The sequence below is a fragment of the Eumetopias jubatus genome, unplaced genomic scaffold, assembly GCF_037043125.1.
Source record: "Eumetopias jubatus isolate StellerSeaLion01/CBP00866 unplaced genomic scaffold, mEumJub1_p1.0 scaffold_3, whole genome shotgun sequence".
Taxonomy (NCBI): domain Eukaryota; kingdom Metazoa; phylum Chordata; class Mammalia; order Carnivora; family Otariidae; genus Eumetopias; species Eumetopias jubatus.
The window spans coordinates 183,140,356-183,154,337 of NW_028274809.1; the positions used below are offsets into that span (position 1 = coordinate 183,140,356).

The 13,982-nt window shown below is 40.0% G+C and overlaps 1 protein-coding gene across 6 annotated transcripts in view; it reads left to right on the forward strand.

Moving 5' to 3' along the window:
• CLYBL (citramalyl-CoA lyase) overlaps window positions 1-13,982 on the forward strand; it is a 253,009-nt gene that overhangs the window by 204,266 nt on the left and 34,761 nt on the right. For all 6 annotated transcript variants that reach the window (XM_088021888.1, XM_028112045.2, XM_088021886.1 and 3 more), the window contains exons 3-4: window positions 9,374-9,562; window positions 13,462-13,563. In XM_088021888.1, the coding sequence (XP_087878014.1) occupies window positions 9,374-9,562; window positions 13,462-13,563 (291 nt within the window). The remainder of the gene's footprint in view (window positions 1-9,373; window positions 9,563-13,461; window positions 13,564-13,982) is intronic.

Genomic DNA, 13,982 nt, shown 5'->3' on the forward strand with positions numbered 1-13,982 from the left:
CGACTCTTGATTTCAGTTCAGGTCATGACCTCAGGGTTGTGAGATCGAGCCCTGCACAGGCCTCCGCGCTTAGCACAGGATCTGCTTGGGATTCTCTCTCTCCCTATCCCTCTGACCCTCCCCACCTAAAAATGGTTAAAATGGAAAATTTTATATTGTATGTATTTTGCCATAGTTTTTTTAAATGAGCAAAGGATTTGAAATAGACCTTTCTCCAAAGAAGATATAAAATTGGCTAATGAGCACATGAAAAGATACTCGACATCGTTAGTCATCAGGGAAATGCAAATCAAAACCACAATGAGCATGGTGAGAGACCACTTCACACCCACTAGGATGGCTCTAATCAAAAAGATCCTAACAAGTGTTGGTGAGGATGTAGAGAGCAATTGGAACCTTCATACACTGCTGGTCAGAATATAAATTGACACAGCCACTTTGGAAACAGTTAATAGTGCCTCAGAAGATTAAACATAGAGTTACCTTATGACCCAGCAATTCTACTTTCTCCTAGGTACGTACCCAAGAGAAATGAAAACAGATAACCAGGAATGCCTGAGTGGCTCATTCAGTTAAGCGTCTGCCTTCGGCTCAGGTCATGATCCCGGGGCCCTGGGATCGAGTCCCGCATCAGGCTCCCTGCTCAGTGGGGAGCCTGCTTCTCCCTCTGCCTGCCATTCCCGCTGCTTGTGCTCCATCTCTCTCTCTCTCTGATTGATAGATAAATAAATAAATAAATAAAATCTTTAAAAAAAGAAACAGATAACCATACAAAAACATGTACGTGAATGTTCATAGCAGCATTTTTCCTAGTAGCCAAAGGCCAAAACAAAGCAAATGTTCATTAACTGATAATAGATGAACTAGAAGTGGTATATTCATACAATGGAATATTATTTGGCAATAAAGAAGTTCGGATACATGCTACAGCGTGACAGACCTTGAAACATTGTACTAACCAGTCAAAAGATCACATACTGCGTGATTCCATTTATATGAAATGTTCAGAATAAGCAGATCTACAGAGAAACAAGATGGATTAGTGGTTGCCTAGACCTGGGAGGGTTGCGGGGATATGGAAGTAACTGCTAAAGAATATGGCGTTTCTTTTGGGGATGATGAAATATTCTAAAACTGATTATGGCAGTGGTTGCACAACTACGAATACACTAACAGCCACTGATTAGTTAACCAAAAAAAAAAAAAATCACAAGCCTAAAAATAATCTCCCGCAAATTATTTCCCACAAATAACAAGTAAAATGAAGTTAACTTGCCATTAACTTGTTTTTTTTTAAATGAAGCATAATTAACATACAGTGTCATATTAATTTCAGGTGTGCAATACAATGATTGAACAGTTCTGTGCATTATTCAGTGCTCATCAAAGGGTACTCTTGATCCCCCTTATGTATTTCACCCGTCCTCCCGCTTACCTCCCTTCCGGCAAGGACCAATTTGTTCTCTGTATTTAAGAGTCTGTTTTTGTCTCTTTTTTTGTTAATTTGTTTTGTTTCTGAAATTCCGCATATGAGGGGTGCCTCGGTGGCTGAGTTGGTTAAGCGTCCAACTCTTGATTGCAGCTCAGGTCAAGATCTCAGGGTTACGGGATCAAGGCCCACATCGGGCTCCATGCTGAGCACGGAGTCTGCTTGTCCCTCTCCCTCTGCTCCTACCCCCACTCTCTCTCTCAAATAAATAAATAAATAAATATTTTTTAAAATTCCGCGTATTAGTGAAATCATATGATATACATCATTAACTAGTTTTTAACATTTTACTGTGGAAATATTCTAATACAGATGGTCCCCAACTTATGATGGTTCACTTTAGGATTTTTCAACTTTACAGTGGTGCAAAAGTGATATACATTCAGTTGCAACTGCACTTTAAATGTTGAATTTGGATCTTTTTTGGGCTAGCAATAGGCAGTAAGATCCTCTGTGATGATGCTGGGCAGCAGCAGGGAGCCTCAGCTCCCAGTCAGCCCCATGAGCACCAAGGTAAACAACCAATGCATCTGTACCATACAGCCACTCTGTTTTTTCATTTTCAGTACAGTATTCAATAAATTACTTGAGATATTCAACACTTTATTATTAAACAGCCTTTGTGTTAGATGATTTTGCCCAATTGTAGACTAGCATAAGTGTTCTGAGCACGTTTAAAGTAGGCTAGGCTCACATATGACGTTCAGTAGGTTAGGTGAATTAAACACATTTTCCACTGACAATATTTATTGACTTATGGTATTTTCAACTTACAATGAGTTTATTGGGACATAACCCCATGATAAGTTGAGGAAGATCTGTATATGCAAATGTAAAGAGAATTGTGTCAAGAGTCCCCATGTATTCACAAATCAGCTCCAAAAATTATCAACATTTTATTTTTTTTTTTATAAATTTTTTTAAAGATTTTATTTATTTATTTGACAGAGAGAGACACAGCGAGAGAGGGAACACAAGCAGGGGGAGTGGGAGAGGGAGAAGCAGGCTTCCCGCCAAGCAGGGAGCCCGATGCGGGGCTCGATTCCAGGACCCTGGGATCATGACCTGAGCCGAAGGCAGACGCTTAACGACTGAGCCACCCAGGCGCCCCAACATTTTAGAGGCACTTTAAGAAATTTTTTTCCCCAAGTTGTATTACAAAAACTTTAAACATCACAAAAGTTGAAAGACTGTACAATGAATACCCTTATACCCACCTCCTATATTCTCCCATTAATATTTTACAGAGTAAAAACTTGTCCACCTGGCTATCCTTCTGTCCATCCATCAGTTCATTTACTTTTTAATTAATTTCAAAGTAAGTTGCAGACAGCCGCAGTAGACTTACCCTCAAATACTTATGTGTGTATACCATTGACCAGCCTTCAAAACTGGTTACTATTCTCTTTGCTCTTTTGTGGTAAAAATTATATAAAATGAAACACAAATTTTAAGCATACTTTCTGTGAATTTTGATGAAAGTATAGGCCTGTATGACTTAAAGCCATTTAAAAAATGTTTTTAATTGCTCAGAGACCTTCCAAATAAATTCTTTTCATAGATTTATTGTATTCTAGTGTTGTTTCTTGTGGAGTTTTCTCTTTTTCCATTAAATCTCTGAGGGGCAGAAATGCCAGTTGCATATTATGAACTATCTATCCATACACCCTGAGCCTTCTTAGTCCTTTGAATGAAAGTTGATTTGGCATTTCACTATAAACGTGTGTTTTAATGTACCTTTTATAATTAAGACATCACAAACTTTGCTCTACCCAAGTCTACACTTTCAGAATACACAGAGTGCCTAGAATGTAATAATTTGTGGGATAAATCAGTGAGTGAAAAATTTTTCACTTTTTTTATTGTGGTATTGCATATATAACAAAATTTCCCATCTTACCCATGTTTAAGTGTACTATTCAGTTGTTACTGGTACATTCACACTGTTGTGCAGCCATGCCACCATCCATCCCTGTAACTCTTCATCTTGTAAAACTGAAATGTTGTACTCATTAAACACTAACTCCCCATTCCCTCCTCCCCCCAGCACCTGGCAACCACTATTCTACGTTCTGACTACTCTAAGTACCTCACTGATGTGGAATCACAACAGTATTTGTCTTTCTGTGACTGGCTTATTTCACTTACCCTAATGTCCTCAGGGTTCATCCATGTTGTAGCATCTGTCAGAATTTCCTCTCTTTTTAAAGTTGAATAAAATTTCATTGTACATGTATAACACATTTTGCTTAGCCATACTTCTGTCAGTGGACACTTAGGTTCCTTCCACATTTCAGCAACGATGAATAATGCTGCTATAAACACAGGTGTCACCAATAATCTCTTTAAGACCCTGCCTTCAGTGCTTTGGGATGTATACCCAGCAGTGGAATTGCTGATCATACGGTAATTCTATTTTTAATTTTTTGAGGAACTGCCATACTATTTTCTATAGCGGCTATAATTTACATTCCCACCAACAGCTCACTAGGGTTCCAATTTATCCACATCCTCACCAACACTTGTTTTTTTCTGGTTTCTTTTTTTTTCATAGTAGCCATCCTAATGGTTGTGAACTGGTATCTCAGTGTAGTTGTGATTTGCGTTTCCCTAATGATCAATGATGTTGAGCATCTTTTCATGTGCTTATTGGCCATCCGTGTATCTTCTTTGGAGAAATATCTATTCAAGTCCTTTGCCCATTGAATTGTGTTGGTTTTTTGGGGTTTTTTTGAATTGTGTTGTTTTTTCGTTGTTGAGTGTTAGGAGATCTGTATATATTCTAGATATGAATCCTTTATCAGTTATATGATTTGCAAATATTTTCTCCCAATCTGTGGGTTGCCTTTTTTCCTCTGTTCATAGTGTCTCTTGATGTACAAATACTTCTTAATTTTCATGAAGTCCAGTTTTTTTCTTTTGTTACCTGTGCCTTTGGTGTTAACCGTGAATGAAATTTTAAACGAGTTGACTCACGGTATATGCAGTATTGTTGTCAGTTTTCTTCTTTCAAAAACAAATCAAGATTTCTTTATCGTGTGGAAAAAAACAATGGGATAGAAAACTCAACACTCTCACCTTCCTAAAGAAACACTACCACGTTGTAATAATTAATGAGAATTTATTTGCCTTTTGTCCAATGCAGTCACTACCACAGTCTCTGGGATCCTATAATAAATTTTTATACATTTATGAGAAAAATACAATAATATAGTTTACAAGCGATGACCTGTTTTATGTCACAAGCACTTCTTTTTTTTTTTAATATAAATGTATAAAAGAAGTTGTGTGATAAAGGAGATCCTTCCATGGAAAAGTTCAGTCCAAACCAAATGACCTCAACATTTTAAAAAATTTTTCGCATAAATACTGATAGCAAGGCCGTCTGCCCAAAGTTCGTTGCACTCCGGGCCCACGACATCGTTTTACAAATCAGATAACGTGGAAATAAGATGGACACATTCAGAGAAGACAGAATTCACTAGTGTTTTTGAGGCTGTGGCCTCGCAGTTTGCCTTTTGAACGATGAAATATTAATTGCACATTTTTAAAAATCACCAAGGTTATGCATCTCCCTGGAGTCTAGAAGGTCTTTCATATTTCTTAATTACCAAATCTGGGTTCTGCCGCTCGGCTTTCTCCCTGTTCCTGTTGCATCAAGGGTGCCCTTGCGGTTTCCTCTGAAAAGGACTATACATTAACATACGAGGTTGGGGGGGGGGTGTGGAAGAAGGGAAAGGTGTTAATTCAGATGTTATGAAACTGTGATAATGCTATTATTTAAGGCACTTATTTGGGTATGTTTATACTTTGTAGTTTTATAAATAAACCCAAGGGGCTCCTCCTGGTTGTCACAATCCTCCTTGAATCTCGTATCCTGTCTGTCTCTTCCTATCCGACAGTAGAATTGATGCCGCTCTAATCCCTGGAAGTTGGGAACTAATGAACTCACTGCTGAGCTGCCGCCACGGAGCTTGGTCCCAAACTATACTGTACTTCACACTCGATTTATTCTCCAGATGGCGAGACTGTGCCGCCCTGCCGCGAGGGACCACCTCTTCCACTGGAGTGTAAAAGTGGACGGATGTTGTTTTCTTTGCAGATTTGATCATTCGGAGCTAGAAACTTGCGAGGATGATTAGTTATTAGCTTTAATGGGTGCCAATTGAACCAACTGCACGCATATTTTCTCCTTTAATTTTGGAGTCTGCAGGTCTTGGCGATGGTTGATTTAGCCGCTTTCTTACGTCACCCGAGCGTGTCTCTTCCCCAGGTGATAAGAACCGGGTCTCTGAAATCAGAGCACGCCTTGGTTCCTGGCCCAGACAGAGGCACATAATACGGTGGCTTATGTATAAGGACAAGTTTATTAGCCACTGGTCCACTGCACTGAGCAGCCTGCGGCACGAAATATCGATTGGCTGCAGGAAGTTTGGTGACACCACTTTTTATTTAGAACAGGGACCAGTGATGATTCTGATCGGTGCCAACTTTCGTTGTGACCTCTGCAGAGTTCACCTCTGGAATCAGACATGCTGTAGAACACACTGTGATAATTAGTCTCTGCAAAGATCTAATGTAACTGTTGAGAAAGGCCTGAATTCCATTATTCTGTTTTTTCCAGGTTGTCGGATTTTAGTGGGACAAGTTCACCCTACATTAAGAAATGCTTACCAAGGCCGTTCTGTAAGACACCCCTTCCCCCCCGCCAAAAAAAGGTCTTTTTTGAGGGACCTCTTTTTGCTTTGATTTCCTCTTCCCTCTTTTGCCAGGGAACATTACCTCCCAATAATCTCAGCAGATCACTTATATAGCCCTTCGGAGAAGGGGGTGTCTGCCAGGCCGTGTCTTACTGATCCTCTGAATGAGACAGAAACTGGAAGGATACGGGGCGCCTGGGTTGCTCAGTCATTAAGCGTCTGCCTTCGGCTCAGGTCATGATCCCAGGGTCCTGGGATCGAGCCCCGTATCGGGCTCCCTGCTCGGCGGGAAGCCTGCTTCTCCCTCTCCCACTCCCCCTGCTTGTGTTCCCTCTCTCGCTGTGTGTCTCTCTCTCTGTCAAATAAATAAATAAAATCTTTAAAAAAAAAAAAAGAAATTGGAAGGATAGTTAGGGCCAAACAGAAGCCAAGGAAAAAGAGAGAGTGAAAATGTGAAGGGAGCAAGGTGATGCAAAGGAGAGAGCTGTGAGAAAGAGAGATTGGTATCAAGGAGAGAGGGAGGGAGAGAACAGAATGAACAGAATTTCTTTCTTTTCACAACTGGGCGGATGGTGGCTCTCTCTAGCTGAGCACCCAGAACTAAACTTAATTGTTTCTTAGAAACTGTCTTCCTCTCACCCAACAGATGGTATGGGTGTGTTTGCTAGCACAGTAACATATTTCACCATTAAAGCACCAAAAAGAAAAAAAAGAAAAAATCAACATACTTGTTGGTTGGTGTAAATTTCAGTGAAGATGTCGGATATTTTGGGCTACATAGCAGAGGGATGCATGCTTAGTTTACGTAAATTGCAGCAAGCAACAGCCTGTTAATAAGGATATTGTGTGGCAATATACCTCCAAAGCCATCATCTTTTTTTTGGAAAGGTACAGAATGAGGAAATGGAAAGAGCTTGTTTTCATTCTGAGCCAAAAAAAAAAAAAGTCTAACAAAATGCTGAGGAGTCACTGTTCATTATTATAACATGAAAAGTACTAATCAGATTATGCCTAAAATTGGAATTAGGTACTTCATTTGCAGCCAATTTCACAAGGGTTGAATTTTACTAAGTAAACCGGAATGTGCTGAAACCATGGTAATCTGACTTTAGTTAAAATCCCAAATGGGTTTAGAACACGAGCTTTGAACAAACAGTCCCTTTCTAAATGGAAACAACAAAACAGCTTAGAGGTCAGATTTTGTTCGACACCAACATGAACAATTTAGGAAGTTGACGTTGCCAGGGATTCTGCACCTTGGGCACACACACAGATTAAAATAGAGTGTAGATGATGATTCAAGTAATCCAAGTTTTAAAGTGCCTTTCAGGCTAAATGATCTGGTTCGTTCCTTTCCATTTTCCATTCACTCTGTCCCAGTAGACCCTTGACAAGCCCAACCTGCTATTGAAAGAAATCCTGGAAGTTGAAATATTTACAAGCTGGAGAGCAATCCTGAGTTTGTAGCTGTGCAGGCTACATGGAGCATAACACATTTTAGGTTCTCGGAGGCCATGGATCTAAATGCCCACACTGCCAAAGAGCTGAAGGCATTTCTCTCGACAGCTCTAGATGTCCTTGGAACCATGACACTGAGCTCACTTCCGCTCTTCACCTTCAGGGTTTTCCTAGTTAGTGAATGTAACAAGAAGGCATGGCAGAGCAAGCGGATGAGTTTTATAGCTGTGGAATAGCCAACGGCATGATGTGGAACCAAGCCACTGTTGGCCGCATCGTCCTTCACTTTAGCTAGCGTGCGCACTCTCTTGCTTTTGTCTAAGCTTGGCCTAATTATCTGCAGTCAGAGCTCTGTAAATCAGGGCTCCACAGGGCTGTCTTAAACTGGTCTACGTATTCTGTTTCCATCTGACCTGACAACTCTAAGCCACTGTTTCCTCACACTATTTAACTCAGACCACATTTGGAAGGCTTCCCTGCTCCCACTCGGTCGTAGACCTACATCCGTCTGCTTTAAATCTACTGTCCTGGCTTGTCTTGTTGATTAGACTTAGACCCAATATCGGCTCTCATAATTCTCTTTTTGTCTCCGCTTTGGTTTGCTATTTTCCCAGGTAAGTACTGCTGTTCAAATGGCTGTATATTGTTAAGACTTTTTTTTTTAAACCACATTCGTCAGCAGTGAGAAGCTTTAAAGTTTTATTAGTATCATAAAAACCCTTCCCAAATGAAACTACTTTTGATAAGTGTTCATTCTGACAATGAGAATTTGTTGAGGGCTGTTGGCAAGTTGAAGGAATTTGTTTTTGAAACTGAAATTGGCAGGAAGTAATGACCCCAAGTGCTTTCTTTCTCTTGACGCCAACCCCCACCCCCTCAATACGCTCCTTTCTCTCCCCACCCCCTTCCCCACCTTCAACACCCCAACTCAGAGCCAGTAAATAACATGTTTGGTTTCATACAGTTTTTCTAAGGACAATTCACATACTGAAGCAGGCTTTCAACCTTTCAGCTTTTCTTAACTGTGGAGCACAGACTGTCAAATCAAAGGGGAAAAAAAGTATTTGTTTTCCACTTCATGAAGGGATTTCTTCGTGGCATTATTGCCTTCCATCTGAATAAGTTGGAGCTTTTTTTGTACTGTGGAGTGTCATTTTCCTGTAAGCACCTTCTTAATTGAATGTCAAAATTCAACTCACTTGCAAAAAAAATTTTAAGTGACTAAAAAAACATGACGCATGTGGAAAGAGAAAAACAAATCCTTATTTTTTCCCTAATGTGAATATGCTGACAGACGAGACAACCATTATCCATGTGTTATGTAGTTCCTTATATTTATTAAATGAGAAAATGCAGGTAGAAGACCTAGAACCTTGCCTAGAGCTTAGTAAATGCTCAATAAACGTTACCTATTAGTTATTTTACCCTCGTAGTTGGAAAGCAATGCTAATGAGCGAGAGCACAGTACTATTTAAGAAGTGCAGCAGTACGCATGACGGTGGTTGTCATCTCTGTTACAGTCATCTTGAGTGAAGTTTGGAAATCAATCTCTTGTCTGTCAGATTGGACAACTTATTTCAAATACCATTTATTTGCTGGACGGGAAATGTGTAGATACAGTCATGGTGCTCAGACTCTGAATCCACATAGCAGGTCCACGGTCAGTTGGATTCTTTGCTCTCGATGACAAATAAACTTAGGAGATACATTTTATTGACACTGATAGAATGAAGCTCGACTGACAATAGTAAAAACGCTTGAAGACTTTGATCTGGGCCCAACCGAAAAGTGTGTGAGAGTCAACTCGGTGTCCAGCGGTCTGGCCGAAGAGGACCTGGAGACCCTCCTGCAGTCCCGGGTCCTTCCCTCTAGCCTGATGCTGCCCAAGGTGGAAAGTCCTGAAGAAATCCAGTGGGTGAGTAGCTAATGCTCTGCTTTAATTGAAGGCTCAGGAGCAGTTCTGAAGGAGTAGCAGAAGGGAAGGATTCGGGTGCTGCATATTTTGAAAACACATGCATGGAGCAGAGAGAAAGGGAGGTAAAGGAAAGGAGGGAGCCCAAGAAACTGTTCCCTTCACACAAGGAGAGCCCTGGCTTTACCCAGAGTGTTCAGAGGGACAACTCTGCCCTCGGGATGATGAGTCCGCTCCCCACTCAGACTTGCGGTTTGGCCAGAACAGCCTCCTCGGAAGCCTCACAGAGCAATCCTTGGTAACTGGCTTGCCCGGGAATTGGATCACTCCTCACGGCCCGCCAGGCCCTAACCGCCACCGGAAGAGCAGTGAAGTAAATGGCTCCCACCCAGGTTCATTTGCAGTCTTCATAGACAGGGAAGGCGCATTAGCCATGAATGAAAAAACGAACCTAGAGGAGGAGAGGGCAAGGTCACTCCTGAGGGCAACTAGAGGAAGAAACAGGAAGCTTTTAACTAGTGGTTTTAATTAGCACAGATATTATTTCCTGAACAGCTCTCTAGTCCGTCCTTTTTTAAATTGGTGACAGGTGTGTGTGTGTTTCATGACAGACTTTTCAGCCAATAAAAACCTGGCATGTCAAATTACTTAAGAAAACTTTGAAATGGGCCTAATTATACTATGATTGTTTTCATTGTTCAAGGAGGGGGAGGCTAGATTTTATTTAGGGGTTGCTATGATTTTGCAGATCTCTGCCGAATAAAATACCTGCCCATTGTGCCGCTCAGGGGCAGAGGGCCTGGGACACGGCTGTGGGCGCAGGTTTTTGATGCCACATCTGGGATTATCTCTAAGGCTGTGGCTGCAAATGCAGCAATACACCGAATAGTTGTACTACCAGAGGAAACTGCTCACCTTTTGCAGGCATGTAGATGCGTCGAATCTGTACTTTCCAGTGCTCTGGCCGCCCGCCCCATGTGGCTACTGAGCGCTTGAAATGTGGCAAGTCCAAATTGAGATGTGCTGTAAGTGTAAAATACACATGGGGTTTTGAAGACTTAGCAGCCCACTCCCCCAAAAAGAATGTAAATTATCTCAGTTTTTATATTGATCACATGTTGAAATGATTAATATTTCAGGTCTATTGGGTTGAACAAGCATTATTCAAATGAAACTGACCTATTTCATTTTCCTTTTTTAATGTAGCTCCTAGAAAATTCAGAATTACATCTGTGGCTGCCATTATTTTTTCTGCTGGACAGCTCCGTGTTGGAGTCTTCTTGAAGACCCCATGTTCAAGGACCCATATTTACTTTCTAAACTGGAGTTCTTCTCTCCAAGGTCACCCCTCAGAAGCTAGGAGATACTGGTTACAGTAGGCTACAATCCCCGAGGCCTCCTACCCCATTCGAATGTGTCTTAAATTGATTGAAATGGAATCTGAAGCCACTGTTCCCTTTTGGTTTCATGTTAATGCCTGTTTATCACCGTTACTACCCTTCATTTAAGAGGGGAGGACCCACCCCAGCCTTGAGCTACAGCTTCTGTTCGCTCTTTTAAATCCTTGGATAGAAATAGGATTTCTAGTTAACAGAAGTCTTTTGGGCTGTTTATTTTTTTCCTCTCCGTTTGTATTTATGTGAAGCATAAAACCCAGAGCCTGATGCACAACTGAAAGATGGGCTTCCTTGTTTCCTTTTGTGTGAGAATCTCTTGCCGGCCTTTTGTCGCTAGTGTGGGTTCTTGTTTGACTGGCACGGCTTATTGGACTATAACAAGCGCGACTCTGCCTTCTTTGTCGTGGGACAATTCTCCCACAAATCCCGAACAGTGTGCATTCTTCCAACACACTATTGGGTGTGCACTGGAATTGAAAGAATTGCTGAGCCCTGCTACTTCATCTCCTCCCCAATCTCTTTGTGATTTTTTCCCCTTCTTTTCCTCCACCCCCTCCCCATCCCCTCCACCTCACTGAAATGAACACTTTACCAGGCCGGAAACATTTAATCGTCTCCTTTTGAAAAAATTAATTGAAACTTCTCCACTAGTTACCTTTTGTGGCAGTACTTAATGCAATTTTTTAAGAAAGAAGGGGAGGAGGAGAAGGAGAATGGGCCAGAATATTTAATTTTTAAATGTCCCTGTTGGCTTAAAAACAGAAGGCATTAGAGATTTTTCTAAGAACAGGAAATATATTATAAAGTACTTAACTAGTTTTAAACTTTATGATTCTTGTAGTTACAACTGTTATCGCAAAGAATGGAGCAAGTAATGTTGCACTTTTTTTTGGTGTTGGTTTTTTTTTTTTTTAGTGAGGAAAAAAAAGTTCCTCCAGTGCAGATACAACACCAAAACCGCTAATCTTTCACTACCCATTTTCTAGCTTAAATGGGACATAAATTAGGTTTTACTTTCACTTTCCCGTAATATTATACATTTTGTCTCCTTACATTGTAGCCTTCTCTTCTTTCTTGCTATTTTGGTTGAGTTATTCCTTCCCTTGAAAAGTTACTAAGGAGGTGATGATGATGGTGTCTGAGGAAGGGAGGGGCAATGGGAGCAACTGGGAATAATTCTTCATTACTGAAAGCTGTGATTTATTTTAGCCTAATTGTAAAGTTACTGCAAATTGCTCAAAAGCTTTTTAAAGATCCCAGTGATTAGATTTTTTAGGGGGGGGGGTGCTGCACAAGCAAGGAGGGGGCAGCTAAAAGGGGAAATAACACCTCTAATCCTGCTTCTGGTAAATAGGCTGCCAGCTTTTAAAATGAGTTTCCTTTCTATTAGTCAGAATATTATGCTAAGCCTTAAGCATTAGTTTTTTTATGTTGCCATAGCAGCCCTATTCCTGCAGGGTGGTGACCTGCCATGATTACAGTACAAAGCTTATAGGGTCTTGAAACCCCCTTTGAAGATGAAAAGTCTTTGATGGTTTATATTTATGCAAATCTCTTAGATATGATTTACCCAACTGAGACTGAATGGAGAGATGATTAAAATTCCCTTTTCCTTTGATATCCATTAATGGCTGAATATTCCTTAAATTTAAAATGGATATATATGTTTTCATCTTTATTTACAAAAATAGCTTTATCATACCTGTGGTTTTTTTTTTATCTCCCCACATCTTATTAGATCTAGATAGACATAATAGATTTACAATTTAGAGTGTGGTGGGTTTTTTTTTTTTCCTTTTGAAAGGGGGGGTGGTGGAGATCTGTGCAAGAGCTTTTGTATGTTTCCAGATGATAGATTTTGGAATTTGGGCTACCCCACTGGCAGTGCAGAGCTAGCTGTGAACTGGTCTCATGGAAAAAATTGGCGAGCTTTGGTCTTCAAAGAATTAAACTTCCTTTTTAAGGTCTTCCTAGGTAAGCTAAAAAATTATGAAGAAAAACCTTCTGAACAAAGGATAATGGTGCTATAATGAATAATATGGGTTCCACGTAGAAGGCTGCTGAACAGTGCCACTGATGTCAGTGCCTGGTCCAAAACAAAAACAGAATGGCAGGTAGAGCAAGACTTCACTGTTTTGGGGGCCTACCATTTGCATTTAACGAAGTGAAGGCTAGAGGTCTTACGTAAATATGTTTTCAAGGAAAGCATTTAAACTCCAGAATCTCTCTTTCCACTTCTAACTCCTAGGCCTCAAATTGCTCCTTTAGGGGAAAAAAAAAAATTATAATGCTTGGGGTTTTACTATGTAGTTTGGTGGGAACTTTGTTACCTATTTTCTTTGGTCTTTCCTCCTATTTTTGTTTTGTTTTCATTCTTTTTTGTGTACGAAATAGGCTGGGATATTACTTCCTCAGGCCAAAGACTTAAATACTACTTCTACGTCTACATTTCGGTGATTGTACATTTTTTCCCCTACTAATCACCTATGACACTTTTGATTTTAGTTTTCAGACAAATTTTCCTTCTACTTAAAAGGCCGAAAACTTGAACAACCTATGAATTTAATCCCTTTTGTGGAAACTGCAATGGGTTTGCTCAATTTTAAGGTAAGAGAACATAATGTGACTAATAAGTTAGTATTTTATTTATTACCTAAGGGAACTTTTGTTCTCAATTTTGACATCTACTTAAAAATATTTTTCTAGAAAGATTTATAGGCAAAGTAAACCTTGAGCACCATTTGTTCTCTATAATAATCCAAAACCAGGCTGTGAGCATCTTAGAAAACAAAAGAAATTGGCTAAATAGCAAAGAACTTCCCAATCCTAAATATTTAAGCGAAATATTTATATATTCCTATTTCAATTAAGTAATCACATGTAAACATGTTTTGAATTATTATATTTGTAGATGAAATCTACATGAAAATTTATTTTGTTGCCCTTATGAATTAACTTTCAATTATTCTTTTGTAACAATTGCCTTTTATTGAAAAATTTGCTGGCCTCTTTTTAGCAACATTATC